This window comes from Eubalaena glacialis, chromosome 3, assembly GCF_028564815.1.
Source record: "Eubalaena glacialis isolate mEubGla1 chromosome 3, mEubGla1.1.hap2.+ XY, whole genome shotgun sequence".
Classification (NCBI taxonomy): Eukaryota; Metazoa; Chordata; class Mammalia; order Artiodactyla; family Balaenidae; genus Eubalaena; species Eubalaena glacialis.
Window position 1 is genome coordinate 84970015 of NC_083718.1, and position 23888 is coordinate 84993902.

Consider the following 23888-nt stretch of genomic DNA (forward strand, 5'->3'; position numbering starts at 1 on the left):
TTTTTAATTGAAGTATAGTTGATTTACAATCTTGTGTTAGTTTCAGGTGTACAGCAAAGTGATTCAGTTATACATATATATATCTATTCTTTTTCAGATTCTTTTCCCTTATAGATTATTACAAAATATTGATTATAGTTCCCTGTGTTATACAGTAGGTCCTTGTTGGTTATCTATTTTATACATAGTAGTGTGTATATTTTCATCCTAAACTCCTAATTTATCCCTCCTCCCTGCTTTCCCCTTTGGTAACCATAGTTTGTTTTCTATGTCTGTGAGTCTATTTCTGTTTTGTATATAAGTTCATTTGTACCATTTTTTTTAGATTCCACATATAAGCAGTATCATATATTTTTGAAACATTATTCTTCTAAGAGTTCAAATCTTAGATAGAAAGACAGAAAGAGGAGAGAGAGAGAGAGAGAGAGAAGGGGGGAGGAAGAGGAAGAAGAAAAAGAAGGAAGGAAGGAAGGAAGGAAGGGAGAAAAGAAAAAAAGACATCTAGTGCTCTGTGGGAAAATGGAGAAAAGAGGGAGTGGAGAAACATGTGCAGCCTTGAGAGGGAATACTCTATCTAGCCTTGTTGGGAGGAGGAAAGAAACCCCAGGCTAAAACCTTTCAGAAGACTGGAAAATGTGCAGGCCCATTCCTCGCAGCCCAGGAAATACAAGCAGCCATCTGCCATAAACAGAGTTTCCTTTGCCCCTCGGGGATCCTGACAAGGTCTGACAAAGCATAAATCAAAAGGGGAAGCGGCATTTGCTGCAGTTCTTTCCAACCCAAAGCCTGATTAGTCATCATACAACTGCCGTTTTGTGTAAACAAGGTGCCTGGACTTCTGGGCTCTGAACACATTAGGTTCTTCAGTCACCAGACAAAGCACCTCCCACCAGCCAGATGTGAGCTCAGGCAGTGAAAGTCTTACCTCCAGCCAAAGCAAAATGAATTAGGGAGAATCCACCACACAAGCCTAGCACATGCCCAAGACGAAGGGTAATTTTGCTGGCACTAGCTGCTAGGTCACTGTTCCCCTTAGGAGAACGAGGGCAGGATCTACTGGAGAAGGACCACCGCAACCAAACCAAAAGCAAATGAAGGAGACACAGCTCGGAATCTAAGGGAAGATGAGGGTGAAGTCATGGAAGAGACAGTTCTGCTCTCCTGGGGACATTTCTATCCTCAAATTTTTGAAGAACTGAAAAACAGGATCCCAGGATCATCCATCCCAAGAGGGATGCTCCAATCAGTTTGGTCTAACAAACATTTACTGATGACCTTGTGCATCCCAGACCCTGGGCTGGGGTGTGGGGACACAGAGACGAGGGTCGGGGGGTGAACCTTAACCTGGAGGAGCTTCCTGTCCCAGGGTAGAGATAGCTATAGACACAGACAGTAATAATAGACAAGGACCAAGACTTCCAATTTACACCACAAGCATCACCAAATTAAGCAAGATCAGCTTATGAGAAGTTTGGATTTATAGGTTAATTGTCTCTTTATAAGACTTTGTATTACAAGAAGATTGATCACAGAATCCTTATATATAAGATGGCCTGCCATTAACTCAATAATTTTATTGATATAAATTCAATTTTTGCACATATTTTAGGAACAGGTGTGCTTGTATGTAGGCTGATTAGTGTGACTACAAGTGTCCATCTGCTGGAGAGCCCTAACAAGGTTGTGAGTGCTCAGAGAAGCCAGCATCACTTGTATTCTCTCCTTTCCTGGCAGCGGCATTAGATTCGGCACCCACTGGGTGACTGATAAATGGCACAACCCCACCTCCTCAGTGGGGACCCAACCATGGACCATTTCCTATTACCTGTATCTCCTGCTGATGGAGAGAATCTCCTGGATTTCTGTCGAGCTTCCTACTTATATCCTCCCGGAGCTTCTGCAGGCAGTTCCTGGCCTGGGAGGAGAGGGCAAGAGGCTTTAGCTTTGGGAAAGAGAGCACACCAACTCACCCACTTTTGTGCCTATCCACAACCCATACTCCTATGAGTCAGGTACTGTTCTAAGTACTGGCTGGGAAAGGAGAGATTCTAGTCAAGTGGGGCTGCAACCCAGTCCCTCCTACACAAGCAACAAAATAATAAAAACCATGCCCTGGTGTATCTAACATTTTAGTTGTGGAGACACACAACCCAAAAGACAAATACGTAAAACATGTAATATGTCATGGTGACAAGTGCCAAGGAGAAACATGAGCCAGAGTGAGGGTTAAGAAAAGTGGGGAGGGGACTTTCCCGGTGGTTCAGTGGTAAAGAATCCGCCATCCAATGCAGGGGACACGAGTTTGATCCCTTGTTGGGGAACTAGGATCCCACATGCCGCAGGGCCCGTGCGCCTCAACTGGAGAGCCTGCGCGCCGCAAACTGCAGAGCCCACATGCTCTGGAGCCCATGCGCCACAACTAGAGAAGAGAAAACCTGCATGCCACAACTAGAGAGAAGCCCACACGCCACAATGAAAGATCCTGCGTGCCACAACGAGGGTCCCGTGTGTCACAACTAAGACCGTACATAGCCAAAAAAATAAATAAAAGATAAATAAATAACATAAATATGTTAAAAAAAAAAAGTAAGGAAGCAAGGCTGGCAACTTTAGGTAGGATGACTGGGGGGACGGTGCTAGGTGCATGGTGCTTAATAAGTATTTGTTGATTAATGGATTGGTTGATTAATGGAAGGGTCAGAAATGATATTTACACATGAGGGGGCATGGTGCTTTGGAGATAGGAAGGGAGCAGAAGGGAGAAAATCAGAACCTACAAAAGAAGGGAGCCAAAAAAATGTGAGGTTCAGAGAAATGACCTAGGTCATTTCCACAAAGGGAAGGGGTTCCCACCTCCTGGATATACTGGACCTCACTCTTCAGCTGGTTAATATTCTTCTCATGGATCATCTTGTCTCCGGACTTCCCCTTCAAGTACACCTGAAATAAGGAAAACAACACTAATTAAGAGACCTCCAATGGAAGCAACCTAAACGTCCATTGACAGATGAATGGATAAAGAAGATGTGGTGTATATATATACACATACACACACACACAATAGAATATTACTCAGCCATAAGAAAGAATGAAATAATGTCATTTGCAGCAACATGGATGGACCTAGGATTATCTTACTAAGTGAAGTAAGCCAGACAAAGAAAGACAAATATCGTATGACACTGCTTATATGTGGAATTTAGAAAAATAAAATGATACAAATGAACTTATATACAAAACAGAAATAGACCCATAGGCAGAAAACAAAATTATGGTTAGCGAAGGGGAAGTGGGGGGAGGGATAAATTAGGAGGTTGGGATTAACATATATATACTACTATATAAAATAGAGGACTTCCCTGGTGGCTCAGTGGTTAGGAATTCTCCTGCCAATGCAGGGGACATGAGTTCGACCCCTGGTCGGGGAATATCCCACATGCCACGGAGCAACTAAGCCCGTGCGCCACAACTGCTGAGCCTGTGCTCTAGAGCCCGTGAGCCACAACTGCTGAGCGCATGTGCAACAACTACTGAGGCCTGCGTGCCTAGAGCCCGTGCTCTGCAACAAGAGAAGCCACCACAGTGAGAAGCCCGCGCACCGCAACGAGGAGTAGCCCCTGCTCACCGCAGCTACAGAAAAGCTTGCACACAGCAACAAAGACCCAACACAGACAAAATAAATAAATAAATAAATAACAAGGACCTACTGTATAGCACAGGGAACTATACTCAATACTTTGTAATAACCTATAAGGGAAAAGAATGTGAATCAGTTTGCTGTACACCTGAAACTAACACAACATTGTAAATCAACTATACTTCAATAAAAAGAAATCTCCAGTTAAATTAACTCCACATAGGCAGCCTCATACACTGCTGGTGGAAGGGTAAATTGTCACCACCTTTCTGGGTGGCAATTTGGTAATTCCGATCAGAAGACTTAAAACTATATTTACTCTTTGGGGCTTCCCTGGTGACGCAGGGGTTGAGAATCCGCCTGCCAATACAGGGGACACGGGTTCGATCCCTGGTCCAGGAAGATCCCACGTGCCGCGGAGCAACTAAGCCCGTGCGCCACAACTACTGAGCCTGCGCTCTAGAGCCCGTGAGCCACACTACTGAGCCTCCGTGCCATAACTACTGAAGCCCACGCGCCTAGAGCCCATGCTCCGCAACGAGAAGCCACCGCAATGAGAAGCCCGCGCACCGCAATGAAGAGTAGCCCCTGCTTACCGCAACTAGAGAAAGCCCATGCAGCAGCTGAGACCCAACTCAGCCAAAACTAAATAAATTTTTTTTAAAAAACTATATTTACTCTTTAACCTATCAAATCTATTTCTGGAAATTCATCCTAATGAAATAAATTTAGCTAAACTAGCATAAATACTCACATACATATATGCAAATTCATGGAAAGGGGGTTGTAAAAGGGGATTTACACATTTTTCTCTGTATACCATGCTTGAATCTTTAACAACTGAGAAAGTATTTCTTTATCACTTGTATTATAAAGCACATTCACAAATTAGTAACATATATGCTCAACAAAATATTGTTTATGGCTGCAAAAAATGGAAATAGACAAAATGTCCAACAATGGAGGATTAAAAAAATTATGGTATGTGTATACTAGAACACTATGCACCCATTTATGGATACAAAGATGTTATAAACTACCATTAAAGGTGGGGCAAGCAGGGGACTGCCCTGGTGGTGCAGTGGTTAAAACTCCACGCTCCCAATGCAGGGAGCCTGGGCTCGATCCCTGGTCAGGGAACTAGATCCCACAGGCATGCTGCAACTAAGAGTTTGCATGCCACAACTAAGGAGCCAGTGAGCCGCTACTAAGGAGCCCGCCTGCCACAGCTAAGACCTGGTGCCACCAAATAAATAAATAAATATTAAAAAAAAAAAGAAGAAGAAGAAGAAGAAAGAAAACGTAAAAAAAGAAGAAAAACCCACAGAATGGGAAAAAATTAAAGATTTTTTTCGAAATCATATATCTGATAAGGGTCTATTATTCAGAATATATAAAAGAACCCTTAAATCTTAACAATTAAAACACAATTGAATTTTTAAATGAGCAAAGGATTTGCATAAATATTTATCCAAAGAAGATATACAAATGGCATAAGCATTTCTCAATAAGCATGAAGAAAAGATGTCATCAGGGAAATGCAATTAAAACCACAACAAGATATCAATTCACATCCACTAGGATGGCTATAATCAAAACGATGGACAATAACAAGTGTTAATGAGTATGTACAGAAACCGGAACACTCGTACATCACTGATGGGAATATAAAATGGAGCAGATGCTTTGGAAAAAAGTCTCGTAGTTTCTCAAAAGATTAAATATAAATATAGAATTACCATATGAGCTAGCAATTTCACTACTGCTAGGTATATACCAAGAGAACTGAAAACATATGTTCACCCAAAAACCTGTACATGAATATTCAGAGCAGCATTATTCATAAGAGATAGTGGAAACAACCCAAATGTCCATCAACTGATGAATGGGTAACAAAATGTGGTATATTCATTCAAGGGAACATGATTCAGCCGTTAAAAGCAGTGAGTACTGATGTATGTTACAACGTGGCTGAACCCTGAAAATACTGTGCTAAGTGAAAGAAGCCAGATACAAAAGGCCACACGTTGTATGATTCCATTTATATGAGATGTCTAGAAGGGGCAAATCCATAGAGACAGAAGGTAGATTGGTGATTGCCAGGAGCTAGAAGGAGTGACTGAAAATGTTCTGAAATTAGTAGTGGTGGTGGTTGCACAACTCTGTGAATATACTAAAAACCACTGAATTGTACACTTTAACCAAGTCAATTGTATGGTATGTGAATTACATCTCAAAAAGCTGTTTTTAAAAAAGAAATAACAAAAATTGTTTTAATTTTTAAAAATAAGTTCCATAAACACACTTCCCACCGGTCTCCACAACTTCCAGCAGCTAAACATGGACAGTGGATAAGCACCTAGAAAGGTCATCCCATCCATCCCCATGCCCAGGGCCGGGTAGCACCAAAGTCACTACAGACTGACTGTGGTCTCCTGGTGTTAATTAAGATCTTTCCAGGAGATGGCCAGGAGCTAGCATCGCAGGTCTGCTTCTTCCTAGTCAAACCACAAGGTCCCTTTGAAGAAGTCAGCCGTTCCCTCTCCCGTGTCTATAGGGAGAAAGAGAGGAGGGAGAAACAGTGGAGGTGAACTAAGCTTACCTTAATGATCTCTTCATGTCCATCGTTGGACTCCACCAGTTCTGAGGCCAGAGGATGACCAGTTGAGCGGCCGGACACCATGGCATAGGTCTTCCTGCCGGCCTACCGGAGAGACAGAGAAAAGTGGCTCAGAAACCATACGACAAGCACAGAACTTCTGCCCCTCAACCAATGCAGAAGAACTGCTCCTCAAAAGACTTGAAGGGTTAGTCCGATCTTCCCCTCCAAAAATTCATTTCAGAACCTCTACCAGAAGCCACAGGACGAACACAGCAGCAGCAAGAACACAGGACGGGGAAAATTAGTTGAAATTGCAGGTTAGTTTTAATTTTAATGGGGGTCTCTCCATCCCCCAAAGCAGTGCACAATGCTGAGGTCAGCTGGGTGTGTCTGAAAGGAGATGCTCCCGGGCAGCAGAGGAGATGGCTCCAGCCAGCACTGGGACGAGGGGTCAGCAGCAAGGAAGGAGAACTGGCGGAGGGGAGGAGGCCTTGCCCCACCAGAAACCTCAATACCTTCTGGGCTATGCGTTCAAGTTCATCTCCTGTCAGTTCACCCTGGAGAGTCAGCCTGAGAATGTCCACGCTGCCCTAATAATGACAATGACAGCAACAATAACCTCTTACCTTTATAGTCTACTACCAGTACACATGCACTTTTGCCAGCCCTGTGGAGTGGGCCTTATTATCACCATTTCACAGACAAGAAAAGCTGAGGTCCGGGGAGGTGACATCAGCTTGTCCAAGATCAGTTCGCTCTTAGGTGATAAGGATGTCTCCGGGGACTCTGACAGTGCTCTTTACAATGCACAGAGACTACACTGCACACTGCTCCGTGTGGTTCCAGAGGGACTACCCTGGTCCTTGGATTACAGGAAGCACATTGCATGCACTCTCCTTTCCCCAACCCTGAAGACGGCATCCCTGGATTGGTCATCCCCAATCCAGAATTTCTGCACCTGACAGCCAACCAGGTAGTTATTGACACACTTTATAAGACTAAGATATCCTTCCTGAACCAAACCATAGGACGGTACATGAATCCAAACCCCTATTTCTATGAGTCACACAGAAATTATCCAAATGAAAGCAGGCAATACAATAGATCAGCCTAACTTCAAAGAGAAAAGCAGATGTTCTTTCATAACTCAAAGAAGTTTTAAAAAACACATTGTGAGGAAGATAGAAAACCCGAGGGGGAAAGCATGCAATAAGAGGGAAAAGTGAGGGGCTGGAGATTTGGGGAGATAATAACATTGAGAGAGAATCAGCAAGGCAGAGTGGACCAAATCCTGCCAACAACCCATGTTATGTGTACAGGTGGACAAGAGGCTTAGCCACTCTGGGCCTCTGGATCTCACTGGAAAAATAAGCGTTGGACTAAGTATCTCTAAGGCTCCTTCCAGCCTTGATATTATGGCAGCATAAGAGGAGTATATGCCTCTCCCATCCAACGATGGGAACATGGGTGCTGAACTAGCCAAGATGAAAGTGACCTTGAGGTCATCTGGTCATATCCTGCCATGAGGTCCAGAAGTATAAATGTCATCTTACTCTTAACACATTTTAAGGAACCCTCCTAACCTTCCAAATGTCTGTTGGAAAGAAAGAAAGAGGAAAGAATGGACTCCTCTGGTGCCCAGAGAGTTGGGAGAAGCTTTTCTGGGTAGGCAATAGTCCTTTCTATACAAGAAAGAGTGAATTGGTGGAGAAGTAATCAGTCTCTGTAGTCAGATACTTAACTCTCAGTGTTCTCGCTATAAAATGGGAATACCATCCAACTGAGGGCTTTTTGGTTGAAGATTAACTGAAAATGTATGGAGGTTGTTCTCTGCCACATAAGAGGGAGGTATTCAAATATTAGCCTCCTCCCACTTCTTGTAACGAACCCAAATTTAAGAAAAATGGAAGACACTTCCACATGGCCCTTAAGCCTTCCCAATCCTGTCAATGTAGCTAGTTTTACAAAAACACTTAATTCCTACCAAATAAAAGCCAGACCCTTAGTGTGGCATTTAAGGCTCTCCACAGTCTGAGTCAACTCACATCTCCTGCTACTGCTCTTCACTGCCCCTGGTCCAATACGTCCCATGCCTTCCCACTTCTGTAACTTTGCTCTCATCATTTCCTTTGCCTTAAATGTTCTTTCCAATGACTATACTACCCAAAGCAATCTACAGATTCAATGCAATCCCTATCAAACTACCAATGGTATTTTTCACAGAACTAGAACAAAAAATTGCACAATTTGTATGGAAACACAAAAGACCCCGAATAGCCAAAGCAATCTTGAGAAAGAAAAATGGAGCTGGAGGAATCAGGCTCCCTGACTTCGGACTATACTACAAAGCTACAATAATCAAGATGGTATGGTACTGGCACAAAAACAGAAATATAGATCAGTGGAACAGGATAGAAAGCCCAGAGATATATGCATGCACATAATGGTCACCTTATTTTTGATAAAGGAGGCAAGAATATACAATGGAGAAAAGACAGCCTCTTCAATAAGTGGTGCTGGGAAAACTGGACAGCTACATGTAAAAGAATGAAATTAGAACACTCCCTAACACCATACACAAAAATAAACTCAAGATGGATTAAAGACCTAAATGTAAGGCCAGACACTATAAAACTCTTAGAGGAAAACATAGGCAGAACACTCTATGACATAAATCACAGCAAGATCCTTTTTGACCCAGCTCCTAGAGAAGTGGAAATAAAAACAAAAATAAACAAATGGGACCTAATGAAACTTAAAAGCTTTTGCACAGCAAAGGAAATCATAAACAAGACGAAAAGACAACCCTCAGAATGGGAGAAAATATTTGCAAATGAAGCAACTGACAAAGGATTAATCTCCAAAATTTACAAGCAGCTCATGCAGCTCAATATCAAAAAAACAAACAACTCAATCCAAAAATGGGCAGAAGACCTAAACAGACATTTCTCCAAAGAAGATATACAGATTGCCAGCAAACACATGAAAGAATGCTCAACATCACTAATCATTAGAGAAATGCAAATCAAAACCATAATGAGGTATCACCTCACACCAGTCAGAATGGCCATCATCAAAAAATCTACAAACAATAAATGCTGGAGAGGGTGTGGAGAAAAGGGAACCCTCTTGCACTGTGGGTGGGAATGTAAATTGATACAGCCACTATGGAGAACAGCATGGAGGTTCCTTAAAAGACTAAAAATAGAACTACCATACGACCCAGCAATCCCACTATTGGGCATATACCCTGAGAAAACCATAATTCAAAAAGAGTCACGTACCACAGTGTTCACTGCAGCTCTATTTACAATAGCCAGGACATGGAAGCAACCTAAGTGTCCATCGACAGATGAATGGATAAAGAAGATGTGGCACATGTATACAATGGACTATTACTCAGCCATAAAGAGAAATGAAATTGAACTATTTGTAGTGAGGTGGATGGACCAAGAGTCTGTCAAACAGAGTGAAGTAAGTCAGAAAGAGAAGAACAAATAATGTATGCTAACACATATATATGGAATCTAAAAAAAAAAAAAAGGTTATGAAGAACCTAGGGTAAGGACAGGAATAAAGATGCAGACGTAGAGAATGGACTTGAGGACACGGGGAGGAGGAAGGGTAAGCTGGGATGAAGTGAGACAGTGGCATGGACTTATATATACACTACTAAATGTAAAATAGATAGCCAGTGGGAAGCAGCCACATAGCACAGGGAGATCAGCTCAGTGCTTTGTGACCACCTAGAGGGGTGGGATAGGGAGAGTGGGAGGGAAACACAAGAGGGAGGAGATATGGGGATATATGTATATGTATAGCTGATTCACTTTATTATAAAGCAGAAACTAACACACCATTGTAAAGCAATTATACTCCAACATAGATGTTAAAAAAAAAAAAATGTTCTTTTCTCCCATTTTCACCAGGGGCATCTGCAAGTCCTTCAAGAGCTTGCATTCAATTGCCACATCTTCCATGACACTTCCCTACATCCTGTGGGAAACACCTGCTCCCTTCCCTGAGCTCCCTCTGTATCACAGGGCCTCCAGTGGCACGTGCCTCTCACTTATTTGTGATCCATGAGGAATTACCCCTTCTAACTGTTAACTCCTTGTGGGCAGCTGTCTGCCACAGCCCCTAACAAAGGTAAGTATTTTCTGAATGCATAGTGAGTGTTCCATGACATCTAGGTCAAGAGAACATTAGAAAAGAAAGAAGAAAAAATAATTTCAAAATAGCCAGAGTGGCTGCCGACTCCTTTTCCCCAGGACACAGGCATGCATTCTGATTAAAACACAATCTCGGGAGTTCCCCGGTGGTCCAGTGGTTAGGATTTGGCGCTTTCACTGCTGTGGCCTGGGTTCAACCATGGTATTCTAATTGGAAGAGCACAGACAACTAGGATGGATTTGGGCCCTGAGAGGTCGTCTCCTCTGTTCATGTCATCAGAATCCCATTTGGAGACAAGAAAGAGAGCAAGTTGAAGAAGTACTCAAGGAAATAATGGCTGAAGCTTCCCAAATTTGGCAAAAGACAAATCTGCAGATTCAAGGAGCTCAGCAAACATGATAAACCCAAAATTCATGCCAAGATATATTGTAATTAAACTTCTGATAACTAAAGACAAAGAAAAAATCATGAAAGCAGCCAGAGAAAAATGACACCTTACCTATAGGGGGAAAACACTTTGAATAACAACAGATTTCTCATCAGAAACCATGAAGGCCAGAAGAAAATGGGACACTATTTTTCAAGTGCTGGGGAAAAAAAACCTCTCAATCAATTTTTTCCCAGGAAAAATATTCATCAGGAATGAGGGGGAAATCAAGACATTCTCAGGTAAAGGAAAATTAAGAGAATTTACCAGTAGACCTACACTAAAAGAATGGCTTTGAAAGTTCTCTAAACAGAAAAGAAACAATAAAAAAGGAATCTTGGAACATTAGGAAGACAGAAACAACATGGATAGCAAAAACGTGGGTTAATACAATAGGCTTTCCCTCTCTCCTTGAGTTTTCTAAATTATGTTTGATGATTGAAGCTAAAAATTATAACCCCGTCTGATGTAATTCTAAATGCATACACAGGAAATATTTAAATTAATTATAAATGGGAGAGGGTAAAGGAATGTAAAGGAAGGCAAGGTTTCTATACCTCACTTAAACAGGTAATACTAGAGCAATCACTACAAAGTCTATACAAAGAAATAATACTCAGAAACACTATCAATGAATCAAAATTGAATCCTAAAAAGTGCTCAAGTAACCCACAGAAAGGCAGGGAAAAGAAAACAGAGAAATGAAGAACAGAGAGAACAAACAACAAACAAAAATAAAATAGCAGACTTACCATACCAATAATTACACTAAATGTACATGGTCTAAATACACCAATTAAAAAACAGATTGGCGGGAATTCCCTGGCAGTCCAGTGGTTAGGACTCCACACTTCTACTGCAGGGGGCCCGGATTCAATCCCTGGTTGGGGAACTAAGATCCCGCAAGCCACGTGGCCATGGCCAAAATAAATAAATAAATAAATAAAATAAAAATAAAAAACAGATTGGCAGAATGGATTAAAAAAAACATGACTCATTATACGCTGTCTATAAGAAACATACTTTAAATATAAAAATATAGGCTGGTTGAAGTAAAAGAATGGGTAAAGATATATCATGCAAATATTAATCAAAGGAATGCAGGAGTGCTGTATTAATATCAGATAATTTAAGCTCTCACTACAAGAATTTAGAAAAAGAACCAAACTCAAAGCAAGCAGGAGGAAGGAATTAATAAAGATAAGAGCATGAATAAATAAAATTTAACACAGAACAACAATAGGGAAAAACCAATGAAACAAAGAGCAGTTCTTTGAAAAGATCGATACAAATCATAACCTCTAGCAAGACTGACAGAGAATAAAAGAGAGAGACATAAATACCAATATCAGGAATGAAATAGGATATTTCTACAGACCCTGCAGGTATTAAAAGTATAAGGTAATACTATGAAAAACCCTATGAACATAAATTTGACAATTTAGACAAAATGAATCAATTCTTCAAAAAATACAAACTACCACAGCTCATCTAATATGACATAGGTAATATGAATAGCCTTATAACTATTAAGGAAATTAAAGTCATAATTTAAAAATTCTCGGGAGTTCCCTGGTGACCTAGGGGTTAGGATTCCAGGCTTTCACTGCCGTGGCCCGGGTTCAACCCCTGGTGGGGGAACTGAGATCTCACAAGCGTGTGGTGAGGCCAAAATAAAATATTCTCAAGAAGAACTATCCAGGCCCAGATGGCTCCACTGAGAATTCTACCAAATATTTAAAAAATTAACACCAATTCTATTTCTACATAATCTCATCCAGAAAGTAAGAGGAGGGAACACCTCCAAATTCATTTCATGAATCTATTCTTATTGTGTGGCACCAAGACCAGACAAAGACAATTTTAAAAAGAAAAAAAACAAACAGACTACAAACCAACATCTCTCATGAATACAGAGATTTTATTCTCTAACATTTTGTTAGAACACGGGTAAAAGACGTGAAAAGATATTTCACTGAAGAAGATATACAGATGGCAAATAAGCATATAAAAAATGTTCAGCATCATTAGTCATTAGGGAAATGCAAATTAAACCCACAGTGAGATACCACTACACACCTATCAGAATGATTAAAACAAAAAATACGCCAAATGCTGGCAAGAATGCAGAGAAACTGGATCACTCACACATTGCTTGTGGAAATACAAAGTGACACAGCGACTCTGAAAAGTAGTTTGCAATTTCTTTAAAAACTAAACCTACAACTACCATATGACCCAGCAATTATACTCCTGGGCATTTATCCAAAAGAAATGAAGACTTATGTTCACACAAAAACTTGCACACTAATGTTTATAGAAGCTTTATTTGTAATACCCCAAAACTAGAAACAACCCAGATGCCCTTCAATAGGTGAATGGTTAAATAATCTGCGGTACAGCCATACCATGGAATGCTTACCATTCAGCAATAAAAAGGAACAAATTATTGATGCATGCAACAACAATTTCCAAAGAATTATGCTAAATGAAAGAAGTCAATCACAAAAGGTTACATACTATATGATTCCATTTATGTATTGATAATAGTCTTAAAATGACAAAATTATACAAATGGAGAACAGATTAGGGGTTGTCAGGAGTTAAGGAGAAGATGGAGATGGGAAGGAAGTGGGTGTGACTCTAAAAGGGCAACCTGAAGTATCTTTGTGGTGATGGAAATATTCTGTCCCTTGACTGTATTTATGTCACTATCCTGATTGTGACAGTGCACTATGGTTTTGCAAGATGTTACGACTGAGGAATGCTAAGTAAAGGGTACAGAGAACTCTATTACTACTGAGCCTGCGCTCTAGAGCCCGCGAGCCGCAACTACTGAGCCCGCAAGCCACAGCTACTGAAACCCATGTGCCTAGAGCCCATGCACCGCAACAAAGAGTAGCCCCCGCTCGCCGCAGCTAGAGAAAGCCTGCGCACAGCAACAAACTCAATGCAGCAAAAAATAAATTAATTAAATAAATACATTTATTAAAAAAATAATAAATATAATCCTACTACTCCAAAATAGCCACTATTAAAATGTTAGTGTATTCCTTATAATTTTTCTATGCATATTTTTGAAAGGCATACTACTATATACAGTTATATACTTGCTATTTTCCCCCTTTAATATTTCAGCATTAATTTCCATCACATTAAACATTCTTCAGGGACTTCCCTGGTGGCACAGTGGTTAAGACTCCGCACTCCCAATGCAGGGGGCCTGGGTTCGATCCCTCGTCAGGGAACTAGATCCCACACATATGCCGTAACTAAGTGTTTGCATGCTACAACTAAGGAGCCCTTGGGCCACAAATAAGGAGCCCACGTGCCACAACTAAGGAGCCCGCCTGCCACAACTAAGACCCAGCACAACCAAATAATAAACATTTTAAAAATAAATAAATAAATATTCTTCAAAATTTGCTTTTAATGGCTACTAGTATTCCACGAATAGATCAGACTAATTTATTCAGCCTACCCCCCCACCCCCGTATAGGTTCTTTTTTTTTTTATTTTTTTTTTTTTATTTTTGGCTGTGTTGGGTCTTCGTTTCTGTGCGAGGGCTTTCTCTAGTTGCGGCGAGCGGGGGCCACTCTTCATCGCGGTGCGCGGGCCTCTCACTATCGCGGCCTCTCTTGTTGCGGAGCATAGGCTCCAGACGCGCAGGCTCAGTAGTTGTGGCTCACGGGCCCAGGTGCTCCGCGGCATGTGGGATCTTCCCAGACCAGGGCTCGAACCCGTGTCCCCTGCATTGGCAGGCGGATTCTCAACCACTGCACCACCAGGGAAGCCCCCGTATAGGTTCTTATCAACTTTTTGCATTTTATTTTTTATATATTTATTTTTTTTATTTTAGAAAATATATTTTATTTTGATAGAATGACATGATACACAGCAGTACCTAGATCACCACCAGATTTACTGCCTGGTCCATTACTCCTCAAGCCCAACTTGATTTTCTCTCTTCTTTGCAGAAAAAGAATAGCATTTGGAACAGTTAGACCTTGGCTCAAGCACTGGCTCCAGCTTTTATTTGTTGTGTGTACTAATTTTATTCTCCCTCAGCCTTAGTTTAGTAGTTGGTAAGATGGATAGTACAACATTTAAGTGAGAACACAGTGACTAATATACATAGACATACAAAAATGCCAGTTCCTCAAATTTGACATAGTGCTCCTCTTTAAAATATTTTCCATAAGCATATTCCATATGCTTATAGGTTAAAGTAATATGCCTTGTCATGGAAAAAGATGCGTATTAACTCCTACTTCACACTATATACAAACATTAATTCCAAGTGGATTGTAGATGTAAATGTGAAAAGCAGAACAATAAAGGTTTTATAGGAGAACATCTTTATGGCCTTGGAAAGGCAAAATTTTTCTTAACCACAGCACAAAAAAATCCTCCCCATAAAAAACTGATACATTGGACTATATTAAAATTTTGAACTTTTGTTCATCAAAAGACTCCACTAAGAGAGTATGACAACCCACAGAGTAGAAGATATTCACTCTATGACTATCTGACAAAGGATATTCAGAATACATTAAGAATTCCTACAAAACAAAAAGACAAAAAAACAATGTGGTATCCTGGACTGAATCCTGGATCAGAAAAAGGACATTAGTGGAAAAGCTGGTGAAATCCGAATAAAGTCTATAATTTAGTTAATAGTATTGTATCAACATTAATGTCTTAGTTATGACAAATGCACCATGGTTAGTAAGATGCTAACATTGGGGGAAATTGGGTGAAGAGTACATGAGTATTATCTTCACAACTTTTCTGTAAATCTAAAATTATTTCAAAATAAAAAGTATATTTAAAGAAAGAAAGATAGTGGGGAGGGAGGGAACATGAGAGGGAGAGAGAGTGGTACCCAACAGAAAAATGGGCAAAAGACTTCAATAGATACATCACATAAGAGGATATCCAAATGTCCAATAAACATATGAAAAGGGTTCCACCTTATTAGTCATCGTTATCAAAGAACTAGAAACTAAAACCATAAGGCGATACCACAAACTATCCATCAGAATGACTAAAGTGAAAAAAAAAAAAAAACCAAGTTTCAGGGGCTGTGGAACAATCAGAACGGATGGTGGGTTTGCTCATTATCACAATCACTTTGGAAGTATCTACCAAAGATGAACACATGCATACCTTATAACACAGTAATTCCACACCTGGTTATCTACTCAACAGAAATGCATACATACTTTCCCCATAAAAACATATACTAGGGGCTTCCCTGGTGGCGCAGTGGTTGAGAATCCGCCTGCCAATGCAGGGGACACGGGTTCGAGCCCTGGTCTGGGAAGATCCCACATGCCGCGGAGCGGCTGGGCCCGTGAGCCACAACTACTGAGCCTGCGCGTCTGGAGCCTGTGCTCCGCAACGGGAGAGACTGCGATAGTGAGAGGCCCGCGCACCGCGATGAAGAGTGGCCCCCACTTGCCGCAACTAGAGAAAGCCCTCGCACAGAAACGAAGAGCCAACACAGCCATAAATAAAAAAATAAATAAAAATTAAAAAAAAAAATAAAAGCGCAATGTACATACAAAAAAAAAAATATATATATATATACTAGAATGTTCATAGTAGCATTTTTCATAATAGCCAAAAACTAGAAATTACCCAAATGTTTTTGGAGTAGAACGGATAAACTGTGATACAGTCATACAACAGAACACTGTACAACAATGAAAAAGAATGAACTAATGTACATGCAACATGGATGAACTTTACAGAAATGTTAAGCAACAGAAGTCATACACAGAAGTATACTATATGATTCCACTTATATAAAAAGTATAAAAGCAAGCAAAACTAATATATGCTTCAGAAGTCAGGACAGTGGTTACCCTTGAGGGTGGAGGGTAGGTAATGACTAGAAGGGGACAAGAGGGGGCTTCTGTGGTACTGGTAATGATCTGTTTCTTGATCTGGGTGATGGTTAGAGAAGTGTATCCAGTTTGTGAAAATTACTTGACTGTACATATATGATATATGCACGTTTATGTATGTATGTTATGGTTTAACATACATAAATGTATGCTTTTTTAAAAAAAGCAAACAAAGAAATTTAAAACGCCTTATTGCAGCATTAAAGTCCCCTTATGATCAGACCTATCACAGTATATATCACATAATGTCTTGACTTCCACCAGTACCCCACCTGTACCCTACATTAGCTATCCCAAACGTTCCTGATCCAATTGCAGGAGGCATCCAAATCCAAATTTCTATTTCTGTTGATGAGTTTTCCAATGCAATACACGCTCCCACCTCCCCACAAGTGTACATGTCGTTTTCTCCTCCAGGGATACGCTTCCCTCCCTTGCCGCCTTGGAGAATTCCCAGTCAACCTTGAAGGCTCAGCTCTAAGGGTCCTACCCTAGCACTCCTTAGTCAGAGCCTGCTCCTGCACCCACTGCACCCTACATACCCTACACTGTAACACTGGCCCCCTTCCTTCATAACTACTTATTCATTCATCTCCCCAATAAAATCATAAGCTCCCTGAAGACCTCGATGGCTTATTTAGTACAGTGCCTTGCTTAGAGCGGGCATATCAAAGAATATGTGTTGTGTGAATTTCAGGTACTGTGGTCTGGGATTTTCCCAGTTCTCTTTCTTTTGAGAACATAAGACTCCTCAGTTTAGAGAAGCAGTATGGAATACTGGAAAAAGGCAGACATGAAAAGGGGAAAACAAGAAAAAAAAAAAAATGAGCAAAGACCAAGAAAGGCAACACTAAGAAGAAATATAAGCGGCTAATAAATATATGAAAGATGCTCAACCTTACCAGTAATCAAGGAAATGCAAATTAAAATAATAATGAGTTATCATTTGGGGGGAATTTCACTAAATTTTGATTTAAAAAGTGTAAGATAAGACACATAGAAGTATGCTCACAGCAGCACTGCTTGCAATGGCAAAACACTGGAAACAACCCAAATGATGCACTGACAAGTAAATGGATGAATAAAATCTGGCATATTAGTACAATGAACTACAGCTACATGCATTGACATGAAGGAATCTCAAAATTAATGTTATGCAAAAAAGTAAGCAGTAGAATATAGATGATACCATGTATACAAAGTTCAAAACATGTCAAACTAAGCAATATATTACTTGAGCATGTAGTAAAAGTATAATAAAAAGCAAGAAAATAAACACAAAATTCACAAATTCTGTGGAGGAAGCAGAGGGGTTATGATCCAGAAAGGACCCCAGAGGGCTTCAAAAGTATTGGTAATGTTCTGTTTCTTAACCTGGTTGTTCAGTACACCAGGACCATTTTATTGCTATGCTTTAAAACTTCCCATATAGGGACTTCCCTGGTGGTCCAGTGGTTAAGACTCCGTACTTCCACTGCAGGGCGCATGGCATGGTTTGATCCCTGGTCATCAGGGAACTAAGACCCCACAGGCCACACGGTGTGACCAAAAAAAAAAACTTCCCATATACACAAGAATCCTTTCTTGCTTTTCAGTAAAGCGGGTGAGTTACTTCATGTGACTCCTACAGAAATATCATTTTTATTTTTATTTTTTAAAATACTTATTTATTTATTTGGCTGCGTCGGGTCGTAGTTGCAGCATGTGGGATTTTCGTTGCAGCGTGTGGGCTCTTTGTTGCGGCGCTCGGGCTCTAGAGCACGCGGGCTCAATAGTTGCAGCGCTCAGGCTCTCTAATTGTGGCGTGCAGGCTCCGTAGTTGTGGCGCACCGGTTTAGTTGCCCCGCAGCATGTGGGATCTTAGTTCCCCAACCAGGGATCGAACCCCGGTTCCCTGCATTGGAAGACAGATTCTTAACCGCTGGACCACCAGGGAAGTCCCAGAAATATCATTTTTAGATCAAGTGACTGGCAAATTTTAAAGATACTGATAATACCTAGGGGTGGTGAGGATGCAGGGAAAAAGACTAATCTCCCATGTATATTGTTGGAGATTATAAAAGTATTTTTAGAAACTAATTTGGCGATATTAATAAAGAGTTTGCATATTTTATAAACCCTTTGAGTAATTCCACTTTTACGAATATGGCCTATGAAAGTCCATGCACATTTGCCCAAAGATATGTGTGTAAAACTGTTGACTGCAATACTCTTTACAATAGTTAAAGACGTGGAAACAGCATAAATATTCATGAGTAAGTGAGTGTGTGAATCAAGTATGGTAACACCCACACCGTGAAATACTACACTGCTGATAAATAAACCTCTATAAATTGACAGGAAAAGACCTCCAAGACATATTAAGTGAAAAAAAAGCAAGTCACAATTCATTCATAAAATATGACTTCTTATTTATTTAAGTACATACATATGTTCATAGTATTGGTAATTGCCGGTTCCTAAATAAAGCAATTACTACATGCTGAGCCCTATTGGGCGCTGTTCTAAGTGCTTTACGTGTATTAACTCATTTAATCCTCACAACACAACTATATGGTAGGCATAAATTCCCATTTTATAGACAAGAAAACTGAGGCACAGAAGTTAAGTATCTTGCCCAAGGTCATATAACTAGTAAGGAGCAGAGCCAGGATTCAAACCCAGGCCCTGTGGCTCCAGAGTCTGTGCTCCTACCCACCACGCCACGTTGGCATTTCTTGAAAGTAAGCACAACAGAAAAGCACTGAATTCATATACACTAAGCTAGAGAAAGTCAAGGAAGTCAAGGGACTTTCAGTTCATATACTTCTATAGTGTTTTAAACTCCTGCAACAAAAATGTATTTGTGTGACATTCCTATAATAAAATATATAAAATAAAGAGAAGGAAAGAAAAAGTACTAAACTTAGAGGTGGGATCTGAGTCCGACCCCTACTAATCCTTGAGCAAATCATTTTATTTCTCTGGGCAATTTTCCGTCTACAAAATGGGGGTAATAATACCTACCTTGCCTACACTTTAGGCAGGGTAGGTAGATGTGTAGGAACAGTGTGAAAGTGCTTTTCAAACCATAAATCACTTGACAAAAGTAAGGCAGCATCAATTTTCCCAAGGAGCTCTGGAAAGACTGCAAGGGAGGAGAGTAGGTGAGACAAACTGTCTAAAAGAAGCCTATGAATAAATCTAGGGTTCTCTCTGGCACCTCATCCTCTAGAACCAGAGGATCCAGTCTGTAAGGCCACAGACTTCACCCCACAACCCCAAACCATAGCCAAGAAGGAAAACCCAGGCCCCTCTCTGCTTGGTGCCATTGGTTGTTTTCTGGGGCTGGAGTGACCCCAAGGCTGCGAGCAGGCTCCAGGGAGCTTTAGGAATACCCCAAGATGTCTAGCAGGGTGGTCCCCACTGGGTACTCTCTGAACAGCAAGATAGGAAAGGGAGCCATCTTCTCTAAGGAAAAAGGAACAGAGCTAACCACAAGGTAAGCAGTCTCTAACCTCATAAACATTCTTGGGGAGAAGCCCAGCCACCTTCAAATTATAGGCAGCCTCTCCACTGTGTTCAAACAAATCTCCAGCTGTGACTCACTCCTCAGAGCGGAGAGGGGGTAAACACATAGCTGAGGGCTTAGAGATCAAGACGCTAAGGAGGAGTGATATGGAGATATATCAGGGAGGCCCCAGAGGTTCTCACATCACTGGCTCATGTGAATAGGGGAAAGAGCTGTGGGAAAATATGTTTCCCCAGCTCCCACTCCCCAGGCTGCTATGAGGGCCATGAGGACTGGATGGCAGGTGAGGATCAAGGGACTCCGAGAAGGAAGTAAGGGAAGTGGAAGATTGCCCCTGAGCTGGAAACCAGCATCCTTAATTTATCCTCTCCCTATAACCCACTCCTCCACCATTTTGTCCTTCAATCCTGTTCCCTGTTCCCACCGGGAATGTACATGGTCTCTCAAGCTGCTACAGCAGCAGCCACCTCAATTTTCCCCTTCTGAGAAATGGGAATAGCCAGCACCTTGAAACAATGGTTCCCAAGAGGTCAGGATGAGGAAAGCCCCAATAAAGTCAAAGAGGCCAGATGCAGTGGTTGGGGGATGACCCTCTCTTGGCTGAGACTCCTAACCCACTCAGCTCACAGATCTCAGGTACCCTTGGTCCTGCCTTTCGCAGGGTTCTCTAAGTCAGAGATGGCCCTTTGTTGGGGATGGCACAAAGAATCATTCCTGCTCCTCCCCACCAACAGAACAGATATTTGCTTTTTGTCTGGCTACCTGCCCAGAGGCATGGGCTGGACAAGCTCTATGCAGAGGGCTGACCAGGGTGACTGGGAGGTGACATGAGAAAAAGGGATTTAGGGTGGCACCCTAAATGGGGCAGCCCTTCTCATTCCCTGGATCCCTAACACAGGGAATCACCAGGGCCTGGAAGTGAGAGTGTGTACATAGAGGGAGGTGGGCTCCTGAACTCTCCACTCTGAGGAAGACACCCTTTTGCTCAGCCAATCTCCCTTCAACAAACCCACCTAGTGCCCAGCCAGCCTGGAATTCCCAGTTCCCCAGCACCCTCTCCCCTCTCTAGTCTCTGATTACCTTGCTTTGTGATTTTTGCTTCTTTGCCTCCAGGCCCTAGAAGACCATTTCCTCTTCTTACCCCTGTATTTTCTTCTCCTCTTCCTGCCCCTGCTGGCTAGGCTTAAATCTGGGCCAACAGCCTCCCTGGCACATACCTGTTCCCTCAACTAAACCTCCCCACCCCTAGGAGACAAAGGTGTTTCACAAGACTCTGCATCGTGACGCAAAGAGGCACATACCATAATTACCAGCAGGCGAGGAAGCCTGCCCCACCTGCTCTGAGCACGCGTGTGTGGAACCAAAACCATCTGCGTGCACACACCGCCCCACTACTCCCACCCGGGAGAAATATGGGCAAACTTTGGCGCCCAATGCCTGGTGACTGGGTAAGCCTCCTCACCCAGATCCTCCCACAGAGCCCAGGATTCCCCAAATTCCTGGCAGGCTTGGAGGCATCAGCTGTAGTGCTCCTGAAGGTGAGAACTTGACAATGAATGGGGGAGATGGAATGGGGTGAGGAGGAATTTATGGGCTGAGCTTGAGGCAGGTCTCATGAGTGGAAGGAACAGGCAGTCACCAAACTTGAATGGTTCCTCTGCCCAGGAGTTTCTTCCCCACCCAGGTATCACAGAGCCAGGGCTTCCACCGTTTTAGAATTCATTCATTCCTTTGGAGTAAGCATCAATGACTCCAGATGAATCCCCTTTTACAATGCAAATATTCTGACCCAGCAATTCCAATCCTAGGTATTTCTTTCCAAGAGAAAGTAAAATGTAAGTCCACATAAAAACTTGTAAACAAATGTTCATAGCAGCATTATTCACAATACACAAAAAGAAGAAACAACCCACTAATAAGGACCTACTGTCTAGCACAGGGAACTCTACTCAATACTCTGTAATGGGCTACATGGGAAAAGAATCTAAAATGAGTGGATATACGTATATGTATAACTGATTCACTTTGCTGTACACCTGAAACTAACACAACATTGTAAATCAACTATACTCCAATAAAAATTTAAAAAAAAAAGAAACAACCCCAAAGTCCACTAACATTTATTCACGATGAACATGTCATAATATATCCATACAATGGAATATTATTCAGCCATAAGAAGGAATGAAATACTGATTCATGTTACAACATGGATCAACCTTAAAAACATGCTAATTGAAGGAAGCCAGTCACAAAGGATCACATGTTATATGATTACCTTTAGATAAAATATCTAGAATAAGCAAATCATAGAGAAAGAAAGTAGACTGGTGGGATTGGGGGGGTGTTGGAAGAAAATGGGGAGTGACTGCTAATGGGTCAGGATTTCTTTCTGGGGTGATGACAATATTCTAAAATCAGTTGTGCTGATGACTATACAACTGTGAATATACTAAAAACCAATGAACTGTATACTTTAAATGGGTGATATGTACAGTATGTGAATTATATCTCAATAAAGCTGTTATAAAAAGAAAATGAGGCCCATAGTAAGCCTTCAGTAAATTACAGCTTTAGTTTTAAAAAAAAGAGTCGGGCTCAGGAAAGACTTGGCATGTAACTAATGCAGCTTCTGAGGTCCTAAAGGAATGACACCTATTCCAGGGTAAAGACAAAGGTTCAGACTGCAACTGATATAAAATTTCAAATCCACTCAGGCATTGAGAGAACCTCTCTGGCCTAGACTGACCAATATAAAAAAAGTAGAGAGGACTGGTGGTGGGCGGGGGAGGGGAGAGCAAATATTCTAAGGAAGGGTAACACTGATAGGATACTTAAAGGGAATCACTTTATCAGAGTCCAGTGCATCATGGGATACCAGCTGCCTTGGCCATGATTTCAGAAAAAGGAGGAGGAGGAAAGGAGCCCAGAGTGGGATGCTAAAATATGAACCCTGACTATCACTCTAAGACAGTCCTGGCTGAGTTGGGACTAGCGAAGGTTACGCAGGTCTTCACTCTGGGTCTACCTATAGGTCCCTTCTAATCCTCAAGACCCTCCACTGGCAGAGGAAAAGGGAAAGGAACATGTAAGAGCAAACATCAACATAATGAGAAGGAGCAAACCTTGACCAGACCACAGAGTTCCCAGACTCTTTCTCCATCCCTTGACCAGGGGAAGATAAAACACTCCAGCCAGTAAGTAACAGAATATAACAACTAACATCTGAGCACCTACCATATGCCAGGCATTGTGCTTAATATTTCATGTGCATTCTTCACAACAACCTTATGAGAAGGGTGCAATTATTATCCCCATTTTACGGAGGAGGAAACTGAGACTGAAGAGATAAAGTAATTTACCAAAGTGATCTTGGGCAAAGCAAACACTGAAGCCCTGACTCTAGTCCACTGGGTCAGATTCCCAGAACCAGGCTCTTAACCACAATGTTATTAATAGAATCATAGTTTAGTCAATAATTGTGATATACAAAAAATGGGCAGAAGACCTAAATAGACATTTCTCCAAAGTAGACATACAGATTACCAACAAACACATGAAAAGATGCTCAACATCACTAATCATTAGAGAAATGCAAATCAAAACCACAATAAGGTATCACCTCA

General features: G+C 41.4%; 1 protein-coding gene across 5 annotated transcripts in view; it reads right to left on the bottom strand.

Annotated features, from left to right (window-relative positions):
* TUFT1 (tuftelin 1) overlaps positions 1-23888 on the bottom strand; it is a 44184-nt gene that overhangs the window by 14997 nt on the left and 5299 nt on the right. For 3 of the 5 annotated variants that reach the window (XM_061183478.1, XM_061183476.1, XM_061183477.1), the window contains exons 2-5: positions 6755-6829; positions 6240-6341; positions 2854-2940; positions 1826-1915 (exon numbers count right to left, since the gene is read on the bottom strand). In XM_061183478.1, the coding sequence (XP_061039461.1) occupies positions 1826-1915; positions 2854-2940; positions 6240-6341; positions 6755-6829 (354 nt within the window). Of the gene's footprint in view, positions 1-1825; positions 1916-2853; positions 2941-3707; positions 3748-6239; positions 6342-6754; positions 6830-23888 lie in introns of all 5 variants that reach the window. The other 2 variants (XM_061183480.1, XM_061183481.1) reach the window with 2 other exon arrangements.